General features: G+C 41.5%; 1 protein-coding gene across 1 annotated transcript in view; it reads right to left on the bottom strand.

Annotated features, from left to right (window-relative positions):
• Positions 1-227: 227 nt before the first annotated feature.
• The window catches only part of LOC147238656 (collagen alpha-1(XXV) chain-like), a 109585-nt gene continuing 91296 nt past the window's right edge, over positions 228-18516 (bottom strand). Inside the window, exon 3 of the mRNA XM_086198250.1 lies at positions 228-319. Coding sequence (XP_086054376.1) covers positions 228-319 — 92 coding nt within the window. The remainder of the gene's footprint in view (positions 320-18516) is intronic.

Genomic DNA, 18516 nt, shown 5'->3' on the forward strand with positions numbered 1-18516 from the left:
TTTTTCTCATCACTTCTCAAACTGAATCACCTCCCGGTTTGGATGTGAAAACCCAGCATCTCTTTAGCGTCTGAAGCGAAAGCATCGCAAGTGAACGTTAAAACCACCAGGCCACAAATTACACATCTAGAACCTATTTTGGTCTCCGAAGATATACAGTACACTTTTACGTGATTGTAAATGGGGGAAAGAATTACTGATGTCCGACTGAACAATTCCATTCTGAATTAAGACAGCAATGATCTACGGCCACACGCACACCACGTGCGCATACCTGGTTCGCCATTGCGGCCTCTTCTTCCTCGCTTCCCCGGAGGTCCTGCAAAAGAGATAAGGGTACATTTTAGCGGGTGATTTGATGGTCCTTTTGTTTGTATAAGCTTTATATCCTGCGTGTATTCTCACAGTCGAGCTGCCCGCAGCAGGATGAGGAAGAACTGCAGAAAAATATTGCCTTTGGACTGTAAACGCTTCCAAATCTCAAGGTTCATGAAGTGTTAAGGCTCTATTTAGATGTAAAGCTGAGGTGGAAAAAAGGAAACACACACAGTCGTGCCACAAAAGCACACTTAATGCACTCATTCCGTCCTCCCCCCCCCCCCCCCCCCTTTCAGCACGGATGCCCCTGGTTATAACTTGTTTATCTAGACAGTGTTTTCCTGGTCGCCATTTTCCTGTCAACACTCAGTCTGCTGAAGCTCAGCAAGAGAGGTAAAACAATTACACGCTTTGGCAGGTTTTACACATTGAAGACTCAACTTAGTTGTGTGTAGGTAGTTCCCAGCTTTGACGGGGGGGGGGGGGGATGGAAAATGGGAGCTTCTCTCCCAGAATGACCTCGTTCTTCCCAGCAATATGCGTCTCATATGAGTTGGCAGCCAGAAACTAACTTTCTACTTTTGGCAATTTCATTTGCACCCCTGACTTCAAAACAGTGAGCGCTCACAATTTACTGAAAGGGTGAGGCTGTCACTTTCAGACTAGCAAGAAATTAAAAGTTGAACGCTTGGATCGCTTGCACGGGGGGAAACTGACGAGGACTTGTTAACTGCTCTTTCCTCCCTACATTAAAGGGCCCGTCAAGATCAAAGAGGCTGAAAGTTAATGTAACCAAAAGGAAACAATCCTTCCCGTCTGCTTCCGCATCACAGGAAATATACAAATCTAATTCCAGGCAGCAGCAACACAGTGAGGACTCATTATGCAAATCAGTTTTGTAAATTCTTTTGACCTCCATAGCAACAACGAGCAGCATTCTGTTGTTGCGCTCGAGGTTCAGGATAATTACAGTCATGTCTCATTGCAGAGCAGACGGCAACAGCGGTTGTACTCCACAATGTCATACGAGTTAAATCCATTGTTAAAACACCTTCAAATGAATAAAACGCTGGCATCTGAGGCCTGGCAAACAAAAAATCCGCGAAAAAGACTGTCCTGATTAGAAAATCCCCTTCGCCAGATTGAGAGAATACACTTCTACGACTCGGACTAACCCATAAGATTCTCTTCATCGCGTGCGGACAATCATTCGACAATCTTAAAATCCATTGAGCTGTACTCTTATAACACCTGTCCAGATTTTTGCATCTTTTTCTCTCCTGCCTTTTTTTTCTTTTTTTCCTCATATATGTTTGTGATATGAATTTAAAACAGAAAAAAAACTGAAAAGGCACACACCGCATCCTATCTGAGCTTCCCCTCGGAGAAACGCGCCGCGTACTAATGGAAACCGATACAAAAAAAACACATCTGGATATGCTTGGTTTTATTTTTGTACTGGCGTGTGACCAGAGCCCATCTCATTTATCTATTGGATTCAGCTCTTTGTCAACAATCTTGGAAATTGAGCTAAAGTTTAACATCGTGTCCGACAAAGTAAAGTCAGATGATTCCATCGGTTTTCAGGGCCCTCTGGAAAAAAAAACAACCTCCGTTGTTCTATGGTGAGATTTGCAACATTCCTGCCGTGTGCTGCTGCGGTTTCTTAACACTTCTCTGTCTTGGCTCTTGATGAATTCACGTTTTACCGCTGTTGGCCGCTGCAACTTCATCTAACGGCCACCGTACAACAGACCCGACTCGTCCCTCAGTCCGCAGCCTGTGCACGAGCCACCGTTCGTGCAATCAACGTAGACGTCCCTCTAGAAGGTGAGAGACTAAACCTTTGGCTGGTTTATGACACTCCAGATGTGTTACTGGGGTGCAAAATACAAGATTATGTTGCACCGCTTTTGAAATGTAGCCCTCAATTTGATCCCACTGTTTGGCTCTGCCCTACACTCCAAATCTGCTCCGCTGGACAGTTTCCAGGATAATGTCAGATGCTGCCAGCGACGGGTCCACACGCAGTCGAAAGTATGTAACCACAGGTGGAGTTTGACTCTTGCTTTACGACTGCTCACATCAACCCCGGTTTCGCCATAGGCTCGTCTTTAAGATTTTAAAAGAAACAGAAGGGGGTTTACAGCGCTTGGCAGTGGCTTTATTATTGCTCACTTTTAAAATGACACTTGAAACGTCCTAGAGGAATATTTGGTGCGACTGTACGACATACTCCTGATTTCCGTGGCGTACTTTTGACAAGCCCTGAGAAAACACTCGCCGCATGGGAGTTGGCGGTGCAGACAAAATACCCGACATTCTTTTTGGATATCTTCATGATTCACAATATTCATCACCAATTTTCATCGTGATTACGGCTGAAAGATGAGATTGCCACGCAAGCCAAAGTGTACCAATGCAGCGCGTTTAAAGATTTAGCGAGCGCGCCAACAAAAACACCGCCAGATACACAAATGGAAGAAATGACAATCAGAACGAGCCACAACAGCGGTTGAGATGGATTGTAACAAATAAAGACAAAAAGTATCCAAAGCCCCCACTCATAAAATGAAACGACTGCTGCTCAAACTGTGCTCAGGAGCGCTGAGAAATCCTCAGCTGCCTGTCAAAGTGGAACATCCTTCTCGCTCAAAAACATTGTAGTTGGCCTGCCGTTTTCTCGTAGCTTCCCAAGAACAGTCATGGAACAGTTGTGAAAGAAAAAAAGAAAAGAAAAAAGAAGGTGGATTTTACGATGTGGATCAGCAGGAATGAACAATCTGTTGAAACTTTTTCAACCTCTTCAGCAGCTTTTAAGTTGGAAAATAAAATAAATCAAAGTCTTGCTCGTCGGTTTGACATAACAAAATGGACTTGTTGTGCAATGTATTGTGTTTTTATATCATATTAAATTGTAACTTTTGCATTCTAGAAATCACACTGCATGAAAAAGGGACTACTAAAAAAAAATGGTAAAAATACTGTGGTTTTTTTTTGGTCATGACCGCTTAATTAAAAGGCCTTGAATTCAATTGACTTTGAGCTCAAGTGTTTGCAGAGTTGAGAAGTTGTTTCATCACAAGCATGCAACTCATCATTCTTAAAACTAACAAGTATTTTCAGCCACAGTGACTTTGAAGTGAACTCGAAAGCCACTTTGGAAAAAAATAGTAAAATTAGAAATGTTTTGTAATGGCATTTTTCTCCATGGTCGTCAGTAAAGTTGAGAGTAATATTGAATTTACTAATTCGTTAGCGGGACCTAATCAGCTTCTGTTATTTTCTACTTTGTAATTTTTTTTGTTATCAACTTGAAACTACGATAGCAGAGCACAGCTATTTGGTTTACCCGTTAGCATCACCCCCCCAGGGGAATATATCAAATGAAAGAACAGAAATTTGAATTTTAAACACACATTTTACTTTAGATTCATTCCTTTTTGGTCATTTCAATAAAATAAAAAGAATAAAGAGTAAGAATAACAGGGCAGAGCGTCAGTTCAGGGAGGCGAGGAAGTCAGCTAGCGATCCTGCGGCGTCTGACTCCTCGTTTAAGCTGCTTCACGTTTCATTTTTGTCTTCGTTGCCGCTACCGCTGTTGCTCCCCCGCCTCCGACTCCACAGCGGTGACTCAGTTGTAGCCACATAACCGTTTTCAAACAGAGCATCGGCGTTTTTATTGCGTGTCGCCTTGTCTGGAGGTGGTGTGATCATTCTGAAAAGTTTTTTAACTTTTAATCCATGTGCCAATCCCTTTAAGATCCGAGACAGGTCGCAGCTAAGTTCATTTTCAACCGGTCCCTCCGGCAATGTAATTTTAGCGTCCAAATGTTCTGAAGATGAGCGGTGCATGGAAGGAAAAAAAAAAGGGTCATAATCTAACGCTACATAATTTTCTTGTCAAAAAAACAAACAGAGTAGCACATTTTTTTTCCATGCCTTTTGGCGCAGTAGTCGCCTGTAAGTGGAAGTATTTTGAGACATGTTTTAAAGCCACGACTGTAATATTTTTGACTGGTCTTTGATTACGGCGTTCATTAATAACACATTGCTGGGCAAAATAATCTTCTTAAAAAAAAAAAAAAAGTGATACAATCAAGTCAAAATAGCATTTTATCACCACCAGCCATCCAGATAATATTGATTGCCCATTTTTCTGCTTCTCTTTTTCAAACCAAATCAGCTTTAAGTGAACCAATCCCAGACTCAATGGCAATTCCACGATTGTTGCGGGGCTCGATTTACATAATCAGAGCACTCAAATGTTCTCTCGCAAAGTAGTACATCTGTCCCTCGGAATAAACGTCAAAGTAATGCCAAAAATAGCAAACATGTACCAGCTCCAACCTCAAGAATAAATTGGATTTAAAGAGAACTGGATTGTGTGCAACCAAATCGCAACTATCTGGGCAGAGTGAATAGATTTTGATTTATTTATTTCTTAATTTTTTTTATTTTTTGGAAGTGAAACCTAATTTCACTTTGCCAGGTGTAGAGTTGCCGGCTGTACTTTTAATTGTTTGGGGTTCTGATGGATGAGTTGCCACGTCGCTTGGCCCGCCGCTGCACAGGTTTCTCGTGTATTGGACTTAAAATCAGTGAGGCAAAAACAAAAACATAGTTACACAGACAACAGCGGGAAATTGTGACTGCTGTCGTAAAATTAACCATCTCGTGACATGAAATGAATTGAGCTGTTAAAAAAAAAAAGGAAGGAATTGAATTGTTTGTTCTGGCAATGGTCTGAAAAAAGCGGGTTTCACATCTAATCTGAATTTGGATCAAGTTAGGACTAAATGAGAAACATTTTCTTTTGTGAAAATAATTCAAGATCGTAGTTTTAACTCCTATTGTGCATATTTACTTCCTGGATTGCTTGAATATACATCTAAAGGTAACTGTGTTCATGTGTCTGAGACACAAAATCCACGCTTAAAACTTACTAACTTAAAATCACATCATGCTTAGTTAATTCGTATACTTATTTAGCTACTCCACGATACATTATTCAGCATAAATGTGAGGGGTAAATGTCATGGCGGTACCCTTCTAATACCGGCGCTACTGCTGGTATTCATTGAACATGGTCATTAGGTTCCTTCCCGACTGAAAAATCATTTCTGCTTCACTGTTTTGTTGGCAAACTTCACAACACCTTTGATTATTTGAGACATTCCTTAAGAGTCTTTTGTTTAATGTCAGCGGCGTCTCAAGATGGCTCCAGCTCGCTTCCAGAACTTGTGGCTTGAGAGTAGCTGAGTGAAATGTTCAGAATATTTCTCAAAAATCTGATGAGCGATGTCTTTACAAGCATTCCAAGAATTTAGGCGGATTTAGTCAAGACAGACATTAATATAGTCCATTAAATCCCACAACATGGATGGATGAGTTTATTAAACTTGGCAGCACTTGGGTATCCAGGTCAACTGAACTAAAGCTGCACAATGCTGGCTTTCCACTGTACAATCATTTGTTACTTTACAAGAACTTTTTTGTGGAAATGTCTGGCAAAGAGGACAACGAACCCGATCCAAGATCCTTATTACTCTGCATGACAATGAATAAATCACTACATGAAATGCTAACATAGAACACTGGGCCCGCTGTCCGAGCGGAAAAATGTAAATTAACCGCAATTTTATAATCAGTCTCATCCCTGAAAGTTACTCTCTTCATCATTGATGCGCAGTGTTGTCAGGCATACGAACTGCAAACTCAAATGATGAAACCGCATGGGACAATTTACATTTTCTCAAGAAGAGAAGTAGATAAAATGTCAAGTCTGCCACTCAACCCCTCTAAAGAACCGTGATAGAGGAGAATAACTATAAAATGTCTTCCGTACATGGTTCAGGGGTTCTCAACCTTCGCTAAGCCAACTCAAATAAAACCGAGTAGCAACATTTCCACCCTCCTTCCATTTCTTGTTGAGAACCGTTTAACAAGTCAATTTAGTTTCCTCTTAAATTCAGTTTCACCCTCAGCTATTTAACATTTATCCCTTACTTTTACCTACCTGGTTTCCATTATTTGCACGATCTACAAGAGCAATATTTGTATGGATAAGCTGCGGTGTCCAGTCATTTTAGCCGACAAAGTCATGTTTAGCTAGCAGGCAAACTTTTTGCTAGCTGTATCAATTATTTAATAATCAGTGAATAATTAATCACTTTGAGCTATTTCACCATTCATCCTCTCAACTAAAGAACCAGTAACTTTAGCAATATTTCAACCTTTTACTTAATTAACTCTTTCTTTCATGAGCCAGTGCGTACAGCTAACCGTTTCAGTGTATTTTCATTTTTAATCCAGTTCTTTTTTGCCATGTAGTTCGAGTAAACCATTTAAAGAAAGAACAGCTGGAGTTCATATCCAGTACTTGAACAAATCTTTTCACTTCGCTAGTTGTAACCAGCTAGCTTACTTTGAGCCGCTTCCCCACTTCCATAAGGATCGAGCCGTTTTTCAATTACCTTGAGCAATTCACCATGTAAATTTAAATAAAGCAACTCTTTTTCCAGAACCTTTTTTATTTTTTGGGGGGGGGGGGGGGATGTGGTCTTTTAGAGATTCTTTCTTTGTTTGTTAGCTGACTGTAAGCATTTACTTTGAGCTATTTCCAATATTAATCTTAGCCATTTATACGTTAATTTGTAGGGTTACCAACTTGGGTACCTGCTTTAGTGAAATTTTGACACAATGGGCTTTATCACACTTTAGCACAAGAGCATGTTAGCACATATTTAGACTGAGTTTGTCATGAGATTTGAAAAAAAAAATGTAGTTTTACATGTGCAGGGACAGGAGGCTTACGCAGACGCGGGGATATACCATCGATTACACCACGCCCCAAGATTTGACCAGGGAAATACTCATAAGATCTCAATACTAGACGTACACCACCCAATAAAGAACGCACAACTTTGTTCACTCATGAAAGTCGAGATGTGTTGTTTCCAATATCAAAGGAGTCAAGACAAACCATCATTCTTGCTCAAAACATTACAGTTGGCCTGTCATTTTTCTCACAGCTTCCCAAGTACGGTCAGGGAACAGTTGTTTTAGAAAGAAAAAAAAAAAGAAAAGTGGCGGTGGGTTTCATGATGAGGATCAACAAGTATGAACAATCTGTTGAAACCTTTTCAACCTCTTTAACGGCAGTTGAGTCGGAAAATGAAATAAATCGAAGCGAATGTGTTTTTCGTTCAAGTCGTTTTGGTCTGACATAAAATAAATAGACCCCGACCTTGTGCTGGAATATATCACAATATTATTTTCTCTGCATTCTAGAAATCAAACCATGGACCGACACGTTTCTTCAGAGACAAAAATTATGAATCAGCATTTGTTGTTTTATTTAAACAGCAATGACAGGCAACGAAAACTAATGTCCAAAATAATCCATCCATCCCTTCATCTTCCTCCACTTATCCTGTTAAGGGTGGCGGGGGGGTGGGGGGGTGGTGGTTCCTATTCCAGAAGCCTTCAGGCGAGAGGTGGAGTTCACCCTGGGCAGGTCAACACTCCAGATTTACTTCATTTACTACAAAAGAGTAAACCGAAAGAACCACAGCCAAACTCCAAGCTGTGTGACTCCAGCAACGGACAAACGGATACGAGACGAGGATCTGGACTGTGTTTTTGCCAACTTTAGGCCACTTGAGGTTAACTGTCGAGTGTTTGGTTCAGACAAAGAAAAGTCTCCTTGAACTTGTGACCCATCAAAGGCTCCGGAAGGGAAGCCCTTGCATCCCTCTGACTGTCTTTCTGAACTTCCTGCGCTAATCTCTAACTTCCTCAGACCTTTTCAATGAGAGGCAAGAAGAGACAGAAGGCAAAGGCTGTTTTGTTCCCAAGAGGGACTTGTTTGACCCCAAGCAAGGCTTTATAATCTTAAATCCTGGCATATCGCCCTTAAATATTCGCAGCAGCGCTCCGGTTTACTTGACCCCTCTAAACTGTGTGTGCTGATTTCGCAAAATTAATCCCACAATCTATTTGTAACAACTTGAAAGATTAGATTAGGGTAGATTAGATAAGATTCTCATTTATTTTGAGCGTGTAAACACAGATGTCATGTGAGGCGAAGCAAAAAAAAAAAAAAAAAGATTCTCAATAATTTAATTTTGTAGTTTACATTTCTGAGATGGAGCGGGAAGGATTACATACTTATTTAATCCCACCCCCTGTCCATAAATCACCTTTTTTTTATTAACATAACAATCCTTAACAAGAAAAATTTCATTTCAATTACCAAGATCTTACAAAATATTTAAAAAAGATAATTTTACACTCAACATGTACCAAAATACGATTTTACAAAAAACAAACAAAACCAGAATCTATCCCAGCAGCCTTCAGGCGAGAGGCGGGGTTCACCCTGGACAGGTCACCAGTCCATCACAGGGCCAACACATAGAGACAGACAACCATTCACACTCACAGTCACACCTACAGTCAATTTAGAGTATCAATCAGCCTCGTCCTCTCTTGATGTCTTTGGACTGTGGAGGAAGCTGGAGTACCAGAGAGAACCCACACAGGAACAGGGAGAACATGCAGACTCCACACAGAAAGATCCATGCTGGAATCGGGGCTTGAACCTGGAACCTTCTTGCTGTGAGGCCACAGTGCTGACCACTGCACCACTGTGCCTCCCAACATTTAAATATTGGCGGTTTATGTTGTTCCAAACTAAGCATCTTGCCGATCGTCTTTGTTGTCAATAACTTGCAGATTTGATAAAAAGGGCTGGGAAGTCTTTCTTTCTGCAGCCGCAACCGACGACATTTCCATTCAGATGGATAGAAAATACGAAACCCTGCTTTTTACAGTCCAAGTGACAGAATCTGATGTCATTCACGCTGAAGTAAAAGTGACCTTTGGATTCAGTTCATGTGTTCTGCACTGTCTTGAAAATTATAGTCCACACACACACATACATGTACACAACTACTCTGGAAGTTACGTTCTAACTTCCCCTGGCCGTACACCCCCCTCCCCCCCCCCCAACTCCACGGAGTTCAAGGTCACAGGAACTTAGGAAGAATTTTGACATCAAAGACTAGAGATCACAGAGTAATTCTTGATTCTTTGATGTCAAAATTCTAAATTCCGGGACATTTTGATCAAAGAATTCTTTGTCTATGATGTCATAAAAGCCTTCCTGTGTAAGAGAAAGCAGAGTGGCATCAACAGTATCAGCACCTTCACAGTCCATTGGAACATCAGACATATTACAGGTCTGAATCCTTGCAACTGAGAACAGAACCAGGAGCAACGAGAAATGGATCTGGCTGTGAGAGTGAGGCAGTACATGGAGGAACTGGAACGGGAGCGACTGGAACGAGAGAGAGAGGAAAGACAGCAATACGAGAGCGATGAGGAGACGGATGGAATTGAGAGAGAGTGGGAGGAGGAGGAGCTGGAGAGAGAGGAAAGAGAGAGGGAAGAACTGCTCCAGTTTGAGATGGATGAGGAAGAGCTGGAGAGAGAGGAAAGAGAGAGGGACTACATGGAGAGAGAGGAAAGAGAGAGACAAGAACTGCTCCAGTTCGAGAAGGATGAAGAAGAGCTGGAGAGAGAGGAAAGAGAGAGGGACTACATGGAGAGAGAGGAACGAGAGAGACAAGAGCTGCTCCAGTTCGAGAGGGACGAGGAGGAGGTGGAGAGAGAGGAAAGAGAGAGGGAGTACATGGAGAGAGAGGAAAGAGAGAGACAAGAACTGCTCCAGTTCGAGAGGGACGAGGAGGAGGTGGAGAGAGAGGAAAGAGAGAGGGAGTACATGGAGAGAGAGGAAAGAGAGAGACAAGAACTGCTCCAGTTCGAGAGGGACGAGGAGGAGGTGGAGAGAGAGGAAAGAGAGAGGGAGTACATGGAGAGAGAGGAAAGAGAGAGACAAGAACTGCTCCAGTTCGAGAAGGACGAGGAGGAGGTGGAGAGAGAGGAAAGAGAGAGGGAGGAGACACAGCGGATGGAGAGAGAGAGAGAGCAGAGAATGAGAGACTCCAGACAGAGAGGGAGGATTGGATTCATTGCAAGAGAGCTGTTGAGGAGATTGAGGGAGTGGAATGAGAGAAGAAGGAGCTGGAACCTCTTGAGAGGGATGAAGAGGAGACTGACAGACTGGAGAGAGAGAGGGAAGATCTGGACTAGTTTTCATCAGATGAGGAGGAGATAGAGAGAGAGAGAGAGAGAGAGAGAGAGAGAGAGAGAGAGAGAGAGAAGGAGATGGAGCGAATCCACAATGAGAAGAAGGAGACCTCAAGGCTCCAGGAAGAGAGGAAGGAGACCTCAAGGCTCCAGGAAGAGAGGAAGGAGACCTCAAGGCTCCAGGAGGAGAGGAAGGAGACCTCAAGGCTCCAGAAAGAGAAGGAGGAGACCTCAAGGCTCCAGGAAGAGAGGAAGGAGACCTCAAGGCTCCAGGAAGAGAGGAAGGAGACCTCAAGGCTCCAGGAAGAGAGGAAGGAGACCTCAAGGCTCCAGGAAGAGAGGAAGGAGACCTCAAGGCTCCAGAAAGAGAAGGAGGAGACCTCAAGGCTCCAGGAAGAGAAGGAGGAATTCGAGAAGAAAAAGAGGAATGAATTACAATGTGAATGTGTTCATGAATGATAAATATATTGTAGAAATAAATAAAAGAAATATCTAATTTAGTAAAAGTCATGTCCCTGTCCTCCATCAACCTCTCCATACTGGCATCTATACGCTGGTTGAAAAATCTTTGTGTTCACATTCATCTCAGGAATAAATGTTGATGTTGTCTTCCATGTTGTTGCTTGTTAATTTGAGGGGAGTGCATGATTTCTTTCTCACGGTCATGAAAATGTTCATTGAAAGGTGTGAAAAAGTGAAAAAGTCATGGAATTTCTTTGGGTAAAAATGTTTCTGACCTCTCTGTCAACAAGCCTGCTTTTTTTCTTTTATTTCTACCAGAAAGAGAAGGAGCTTGTGAACATCAAGTCCATCCATTTACATCCAAAAAAATGAATTAGGTGATCGAACAAATGGTAGCTTTCCAACTGCTCTGGCTGTGTGAAAGGGACGGTGTCTTTACCAGACATGGACGAGACATCTCCTGGAGGAATTTACCATCCAGCAAATGAAAGCAGTGCTCTGGTCAGGGTTATTACAGGTAAATGAGGCTGGGCTACAGCAGGAAAACATGCGATGTGCGATTACACTGTTCAATATTGTGATGGCGATACACACACACACACATACACACACACACACACACACACACACACACACACACACACACACACACATATATATGTAGTTCCTAAATAGCATGCATCTTGTTTTGGTCAATTTTAATGATAGCTTGTTTTTAATCAAACTATATTTTTAATCTGCACATTTCTGAGACATGAAATATGTTTTGGTAACTGAAAAACACCATCTCCTGAAAAAAACAAAACAAAAAAAAGTTTGTGTCATCAGCAAATAAAACAAGTTTAAGTGTTTCGGACACATAGACATAGATCATTAATGTATAGAAGAAACAATTTGGGGCCCAAAACTGACCCCTGGGGGCCACCACAGGTAACATCCACACATGAGGAGCAACAATCACCCGCTTTCACAAACTGCTGCCTGCGAGACAAATACCTCATCTGCCAGTTTGACACAACCCCTCTGATGCCGCACCTTTCCAACTTTTTGATGAATATGCTATGGTTTATGGTGTCTTTTTTTTTCTTCTTTCAAATCTATGAATAATCCATCAGCATACTGTTTATTGTCTTTGGAGTTTGTGATTTCCTCTGTTGCTCGTGATGTCGATCCATTTGCCAGACAATTACTGAAGAGTTTTTAAGTGTATTTTGAAAGTCGAGGGGGTAGCGAAACAGGCCCGTAGTTGGTGAAGCGGTAACTGCGCCTGGAGGTATGACTTTGCCGATTTTCATTTTGTTTGGAAATGTACCGTTTTCGAAATTATAAGTCAGAGATATGCGTGAATGGCTTTGAGATCCCACCGATGACCTTTCTGATTCCTATCAATATCGTTTTCGTCAGCAGACCTTTTATTCTTCAAAATATCTTCAGTTTAATCTTTCATCCGCAGCAGTGAGGAACACTGAAGACGGATTTCTTTTTAACCTGGTTATCAAAATCAACATCAGAAGGCCCATGATCAGGCATGTCTGTCTTTGCAAGTTTGGGTCCCACATTTACAAAGAACTTATCAAAACTTTTAGCCACAACCTCCATATTACATTCTTCTCGTCATTTATCAACGAAGAACATGGGATAGTTATTTTGTCGAGACCCATTTTTTTATTTTGTTGTTCAGCATGTTATGTTGCTTTTTGTTATTTTCTCATAATATCTTATAATACTCTCTTTTTACTCGTCCTTATGATATTAGTCAAATTATTTTTATATTTTTCATATCTATTTTCTGCTTCTTTGGTCCTGAGCCTAATAAACTCCTTGTAAAGTGCATTTTTCTTCTTGCAGGCATTTAGTAGACCTCGGAGGAATCCCTCGTACGCACTGCGTCGTTATGTGGATATACTGAATCCCGGGCTTGATCCTTCTTGCTGCGAGGCAACAGTGCGAACCACTGTACCAACGATATTAAGATCTCCACAGACGAAAATAGTTTTATGGGTCTTTTTAGAAAATGTCTCACTCGTCCATTCATTAAACACATCCTAATTCGTACACCTAAAGCGAAACGCGGAACATGAACTTTGATCGAATGTTTTTCTGAGGATACGAGGATGTTTGTGATTTAGTCAGCTACTCGTGTGTCAATGAAAGATCAACTCCTGGAAATTTGAGTGAAGTTTTTGAAATTCTTGCAACCTGATATACAGCTTGGTTAGCATGTACTGTAACGTTAAGCCGCTGCAAAGAGCAGCCCTATTATCGACCTTGTTCAACTGCAGCAGCTCTTTTCACTGTCTTTAAATAGGATCCATGCTGTTAGGGGGGAATTTTTCTTGAAAGACAAACACAGATTTTGGATTGTAGCACAGTTTTTTTTTTTTTTTTTATATATAAAAGCTTGTTAACCTGCCTTCAAATTAAACATAGCCTTCTCTACAAGAAGCTAAATCTGCAGAAGAACTCAGGGGCCCGTTTCAATTTTCCCAAGACCCGCATTTGAATCCCAAGCCAGCCTAGAAAAACAATAAAGGATATTTCTCATAATTCTCTAATTCTATGGCATATATCTTCATTATCCTAATTTCCATCTTCCTTTAAGTCCAATACAACTATTTCCTGAATAAGTATGATGATTATAGTCATTTCCTAAATAATTCTTTCCAATTATATTTAATCTCTTGCCCAGAAAAGAGACCTTTTTGTCTGATTTTTACATTTACTCATTGTGCTGCTTCTTTGGTCCACTTATTTTGTCACCAGATGATATGAACGATAATGTCTAAAGGGCGCGCGCACACACACACACACATGCTCAACATTTTCTAGTTTGTGAATCCAATTCAACAGGGCTTTGGCAAACTTTCATAAAGCCCATCTTTGTATTTCTTTGTAATAAATGCATTGTTGTATAAAGCCAGACATGTGTTTACACTGTGACTCAAGACAGTATGATTAGTTCGAAGGAAATTTACAGCTTGATTTATATAAACTCCCGTAAAGCAAGACATCTCACTGATTAGGGTTTGACATAAATCTAACAAACATGATCATGAGGGGTAATGAACAGTGACGCCAACTCTGCAAACTGTAATGAAACTCACTTGTGCAGTTTTCAATTACAAGGCATCAAGAAAACATGGAGTTCTGATATACTCCTGGGTGCGCGCCCGTGTTGTTGTCATTACGTTATAACTAATTCACAGCACTGGCAGGACACTTGTTAATGGCAGCTCATCCCAAGACATCACCCAATGTGAAACTAATTACCCGAGGCGGCATTCATTACGAAACAGAAAGCAGCGACTGATATTTGAAAACAAAAATAAAGTTAATGATGCATGCTTTCTACAATCGTCTCTGCGTGTCGCAGTGGCTGGAGGGTGTTACTGGCAACTTAAAATTCAGAGAATGTTGTGTCCCTGTGTATGTGTGTGTGTGTGTGTGTGTTGGTTGCATTCACTGGGTTCTACGCTATGTTTATCCAAATGTGTCACAGTCCCATTTGGACAGTCGGTTCTAAGGTTTGGACCAGCCAACGTAGCTGCTCCCGGAAAATTTGGTCTATATCTTTCATCGGAATCCACAAAAGTTAAGGTCACCGATAGGAATGGTTTGGAAAATGGCAGACACTCATCTGTAAAAATGATTGAGAGGTGATTGGATCGCCGCCCGTCTATCACAGGCAAACTGCTGTAGAGGTTGAAACAAGTCGGTAGAAAAGCAAAAACATTTTTGCATTGTCAAAGGCCTCCGGTGCTGGTCTTTCCTCTTCTTTCTCCTCATCAGTTTGTATCTCCTCACAGGAAAGAAAAACATGGTTGTTTGGGTACAAACGCGAGACTTGACAGGTCGATTTCTTCAAGAATCTCTTGACGTTGCGATCTCACAAAACAAGCTGCCTCTCAAGGTAACAGAAAAGTGTCAAACAACCTCATGAACTTGAGCTCATTAAGACGACATTTCAAATGTAATATCCAGTTATCAGAGTTAGCTAACATTACATAACAAGCTGGAGGCTAACATTACATTTGCTACACGAACATGACAAAGGGAAAAAAAATTATGAAAGAGTTGAATGTGTTTCTGGATAAATGCCTGAAATAATGTCAGAGTTCACTCTGAAATCATTCAGTGATTTCTTCTACAGGATAAAACGGGCCAGTAAATGCCAGGCTTGTGAATGCAAAAGGTGACGTTGGGAGTCGCGCTTCCACGGTTTAATTTGTGCAACTGGGTTTGTACTTCAAAGTATTTTCATTACACTTCCAAAATCGTAAAAGTGGTGTTCACTCATGAAGAGTGTTATAATGAACCAAACATTTAAGTCTCACAAACAAAGGACTTATTTCCAGCAGTGATTCATAACCCAATGTAAAAAAAAAATCCTACTGTTTTTTGTTGTTTTTTTTTTTAGCCAAGGAATCCCACGGTGATGCAAACTCATCCCTGCAGAACTCCTAAGTGTTTTTTTATTCCACTGACTCAAAGTAGCCTGCAGTTCCACAATAGCAGTTTTACACAACCTCTGCTCGTGTTCCAGGAATTCCATATTATGGATGTATGAAAAGACAGCGAGCCACAGGAGACCCATATGAAAGTCTTCTGAAGAGGTTCCCCATTCCTGCACTGAGAAATCCCTAAAAAAAATAATAACGTACAAATAAGCAATTTTTACACAACCCCTACTTAATCTATTCCATTACTTCTGTGGCATTTAATGATCAGTTCGGGCTTTTGTCAGATGCTTTGTTGAGTTCTTCTGTCGAGCCAGTTGGTTTGATTGTGCTTTGTCACTTCCGCTCCAGTTCTTACCCCCTGAGTCCTTTTCCTGTAGTTTTTGAATTTTCTAAAATAAATATTCCCTGCTGTTATCTGCATTTTGGTCCTCCTGCCTCCACCATTGTGACGACACGCAGGTTAGCAGCTCATTAAACCACAAGGCAATCCATTAGGCTGTGAGGAATTTGGCTGTCGCTGCAGGCTCCATGAACACAACATCAAGCAGATTGAAACCAGTATCAAAAATTAATCTTTCTCTCCTCACGTGCCCAGATTTAAAAGGAAACCCACCTGGATAGAGGAGCTGTTTTTGCTCTTCATTGTCTGCACTCTTACAAGAAGACACCCAACCTCCAAAGAGGGCACACACACATTCATACGCGCATAGTTTGAGGGACTGAAAGTCATTACTGAACAAGCAGCTTCTTTGTCAAACACACACACTCGCAGAAGACAAATGACATAAATACAACTATGGCTGGCAGGCGCGCATGGATCATCTACGCTTTTGCTCCGGTTCAGTGTCAAGGCTGGAACGCTCGTGAGGAGGAAGCAGGGCCTTTTGAGAGAGCCTTTTCATCACCTTCAGAGATCAATGTGTTTTCCTCTGGCAACTGGCTGAGTGCTGGGATACTTGAGACCCGCCCCGTACGCTGCACACTGCAATTATCCTCCCCGAATACTGACTGCGGTTCTGATGGAAGCACAGCACACTCCCTGATGAGGGGAGGTCAGTAATAAGCCAATCGATTGGCCAAGTCCCATTATTTTATTCTGCGAGTTAAATTGGCTTTCTGACGGCTCTATCAGAGAGAGCGTCAGGACATTTCTGGTAACAAAATCTATGCTTACGTGCCAAGGAGTGTTACTTTTGGGTACTTTTGCAATCTTTTCATGATTACATTGAGCAATATTCAACACGTTATTAACAGTCCAAAACAACATGGGCGCAGCGTGGCTTGGCCAGACTCAAGTGTAATTCACAATGAAAATTAAGGGTTTCTGGAGGGTTAACAAAGGTGTATCTTGCATGCGCAGCAGCTTTAATAATAGAACAGTTAAATTTAATTTTGTTGTCGTGAATCAGATGGGCTATCAAATGCCAAATGTCTCGTCACCTTAAACTGAACTTCCATATGTGCTCCACGAACACACCACATTAATAGAGGCTGAGGTAGTGAAGGCTTCTGCGTAGGTGTGATTTGTGGGATTTCAAGACAACACCCACCAGTATTAAACACTGAGGAAGGGCCATTACTGACTGCGAGATAATTAAACCACTCAGCATATTTGGAGGGGAAAACAACGTCAGCCCTACCTAACAGGCATTGATCAACAACAGTTATTGACTGAGTTAAGTATGTAGTCAATCGATAACTCTAATTAGTCCTTAAAATATTGCAATATTTTGCCAGCAGTATCATGCCGGTGCGCAGAAATATTAGCTGGTCTATGAAACGATTCATCCCAGCCGCTGAAACCTGCTACCTTTTAGTGACTACAAGATAAACAGATTTTTGGCTTTCTGAAATGTGACTCTGTGAGGACACGGGGTAAATTTATTCCCTCCTGGGGATCGGTCAGCAGATGCTCTCCGAGGGAGTGTTTGGCGAATACTGGCCGTAGCATGCTGATGCCTGGTATCACATAGACCTGGGTGTTCATGCCTTTACTATGTACACTGGAGTGCGTAAGGCGCTAAAATAGTTGCAAGAGTGTCTCTGGTCACTGGGAGAAATCGGGATGCCACAGGGCAAATGGGACACAGTGCAGGATGAGCATCAAATGATCCCCCCCCCCCCCCCTTGTTTGAGTTCAAGTCAAATAGTTTATATGTGTTTAAGACTTCAGTGCATATTGGATGTCACATTGAAATCATGTGTAATGCCATACCTGCTGCTAACAGGAGACATGACTGCTGGCTGACCTTATCAACACCAGGGTTGCGTGAGCCAACATGTGTAGTATGTCTTGCATGTGCATGTGTGTGTGAGTGCGCGCGCACGAATGCGTGCAGAGGGGCTACATTATGTGGCCCCAAATGGCTCAAGGACAGTCATCACAGTTCCTCAACTCTGATGAAGTCACTGGAGACGTGCCTTGCTTTGATGAAGTCAAAAAAGGTCTACACTATTTTCTTGGAGCCATCTAGTACACGATGTCTGAATATCTGTCTGCAAAAACACAGTTCATGCACGAAACTTGCTTGATCTTTGATCCTTTTTGTACTGTTTTTACACCGACCAAGTATCATTTCAGTCAGAACCCCTTTAGTCAAAAAGAAATGCAACTTTGATTGCAAAGTTTAATTCATACTTCTTTTTTTTTTTTTTTTGCACTGTATGACATTGACCAATAGAGTGCAAGAAAAGACATAACTTGGTTGTCAGCTGATGTAGGCTAGTTGTGTTTCATCAAGAAAATTTTGAGTGAGCTTTGGGTATGTTGCAAAAAAAAAAAAAAAAAAAAGACATGCAAATTCGCAATTCGCAAACAAAGAAGGAGCAGCGTGTCTATCAGTTAACAAGATGAGGTGAATCCCAGTATGTGGCTTGATGCCTGGTCAGAAAGCTCAAATGCAGAGGGATTGTTGCACAATAAGTTTGTAGTTGGATCCGTAGGGTTTATTTCAGGATGTTACTGTATATGTTCACGTGTATTCTGTAGCGGTTCAGTAATGTCAGTCTCTGAAGAGTACTGAACGAGCAGAACATATAACATGGTCAAGCTACAGATGTTCTGGTGTTTTATATGCAGTTTAAAGAGCACAACCTGCCACTCATGTTTAAAGGCTCTCTA

Source organism: Aulostomus chinensis, chromosome 24 (genome assembly GCF_037954235.1).
Source record: "Aulostomus chinensis isolate RoL2024-O1b breed Wild chromosome 24, RoL_Achi_v1.0, whole genome shotgun sequence".
NCBI classification, from domain to species: domain Eukaryota; kingdom Metazoa; phylum Chordata; class Actinopteri; order Syngnathiformes; family Aulostomidae; genus Aulostomus; species Aulostomus chinensis.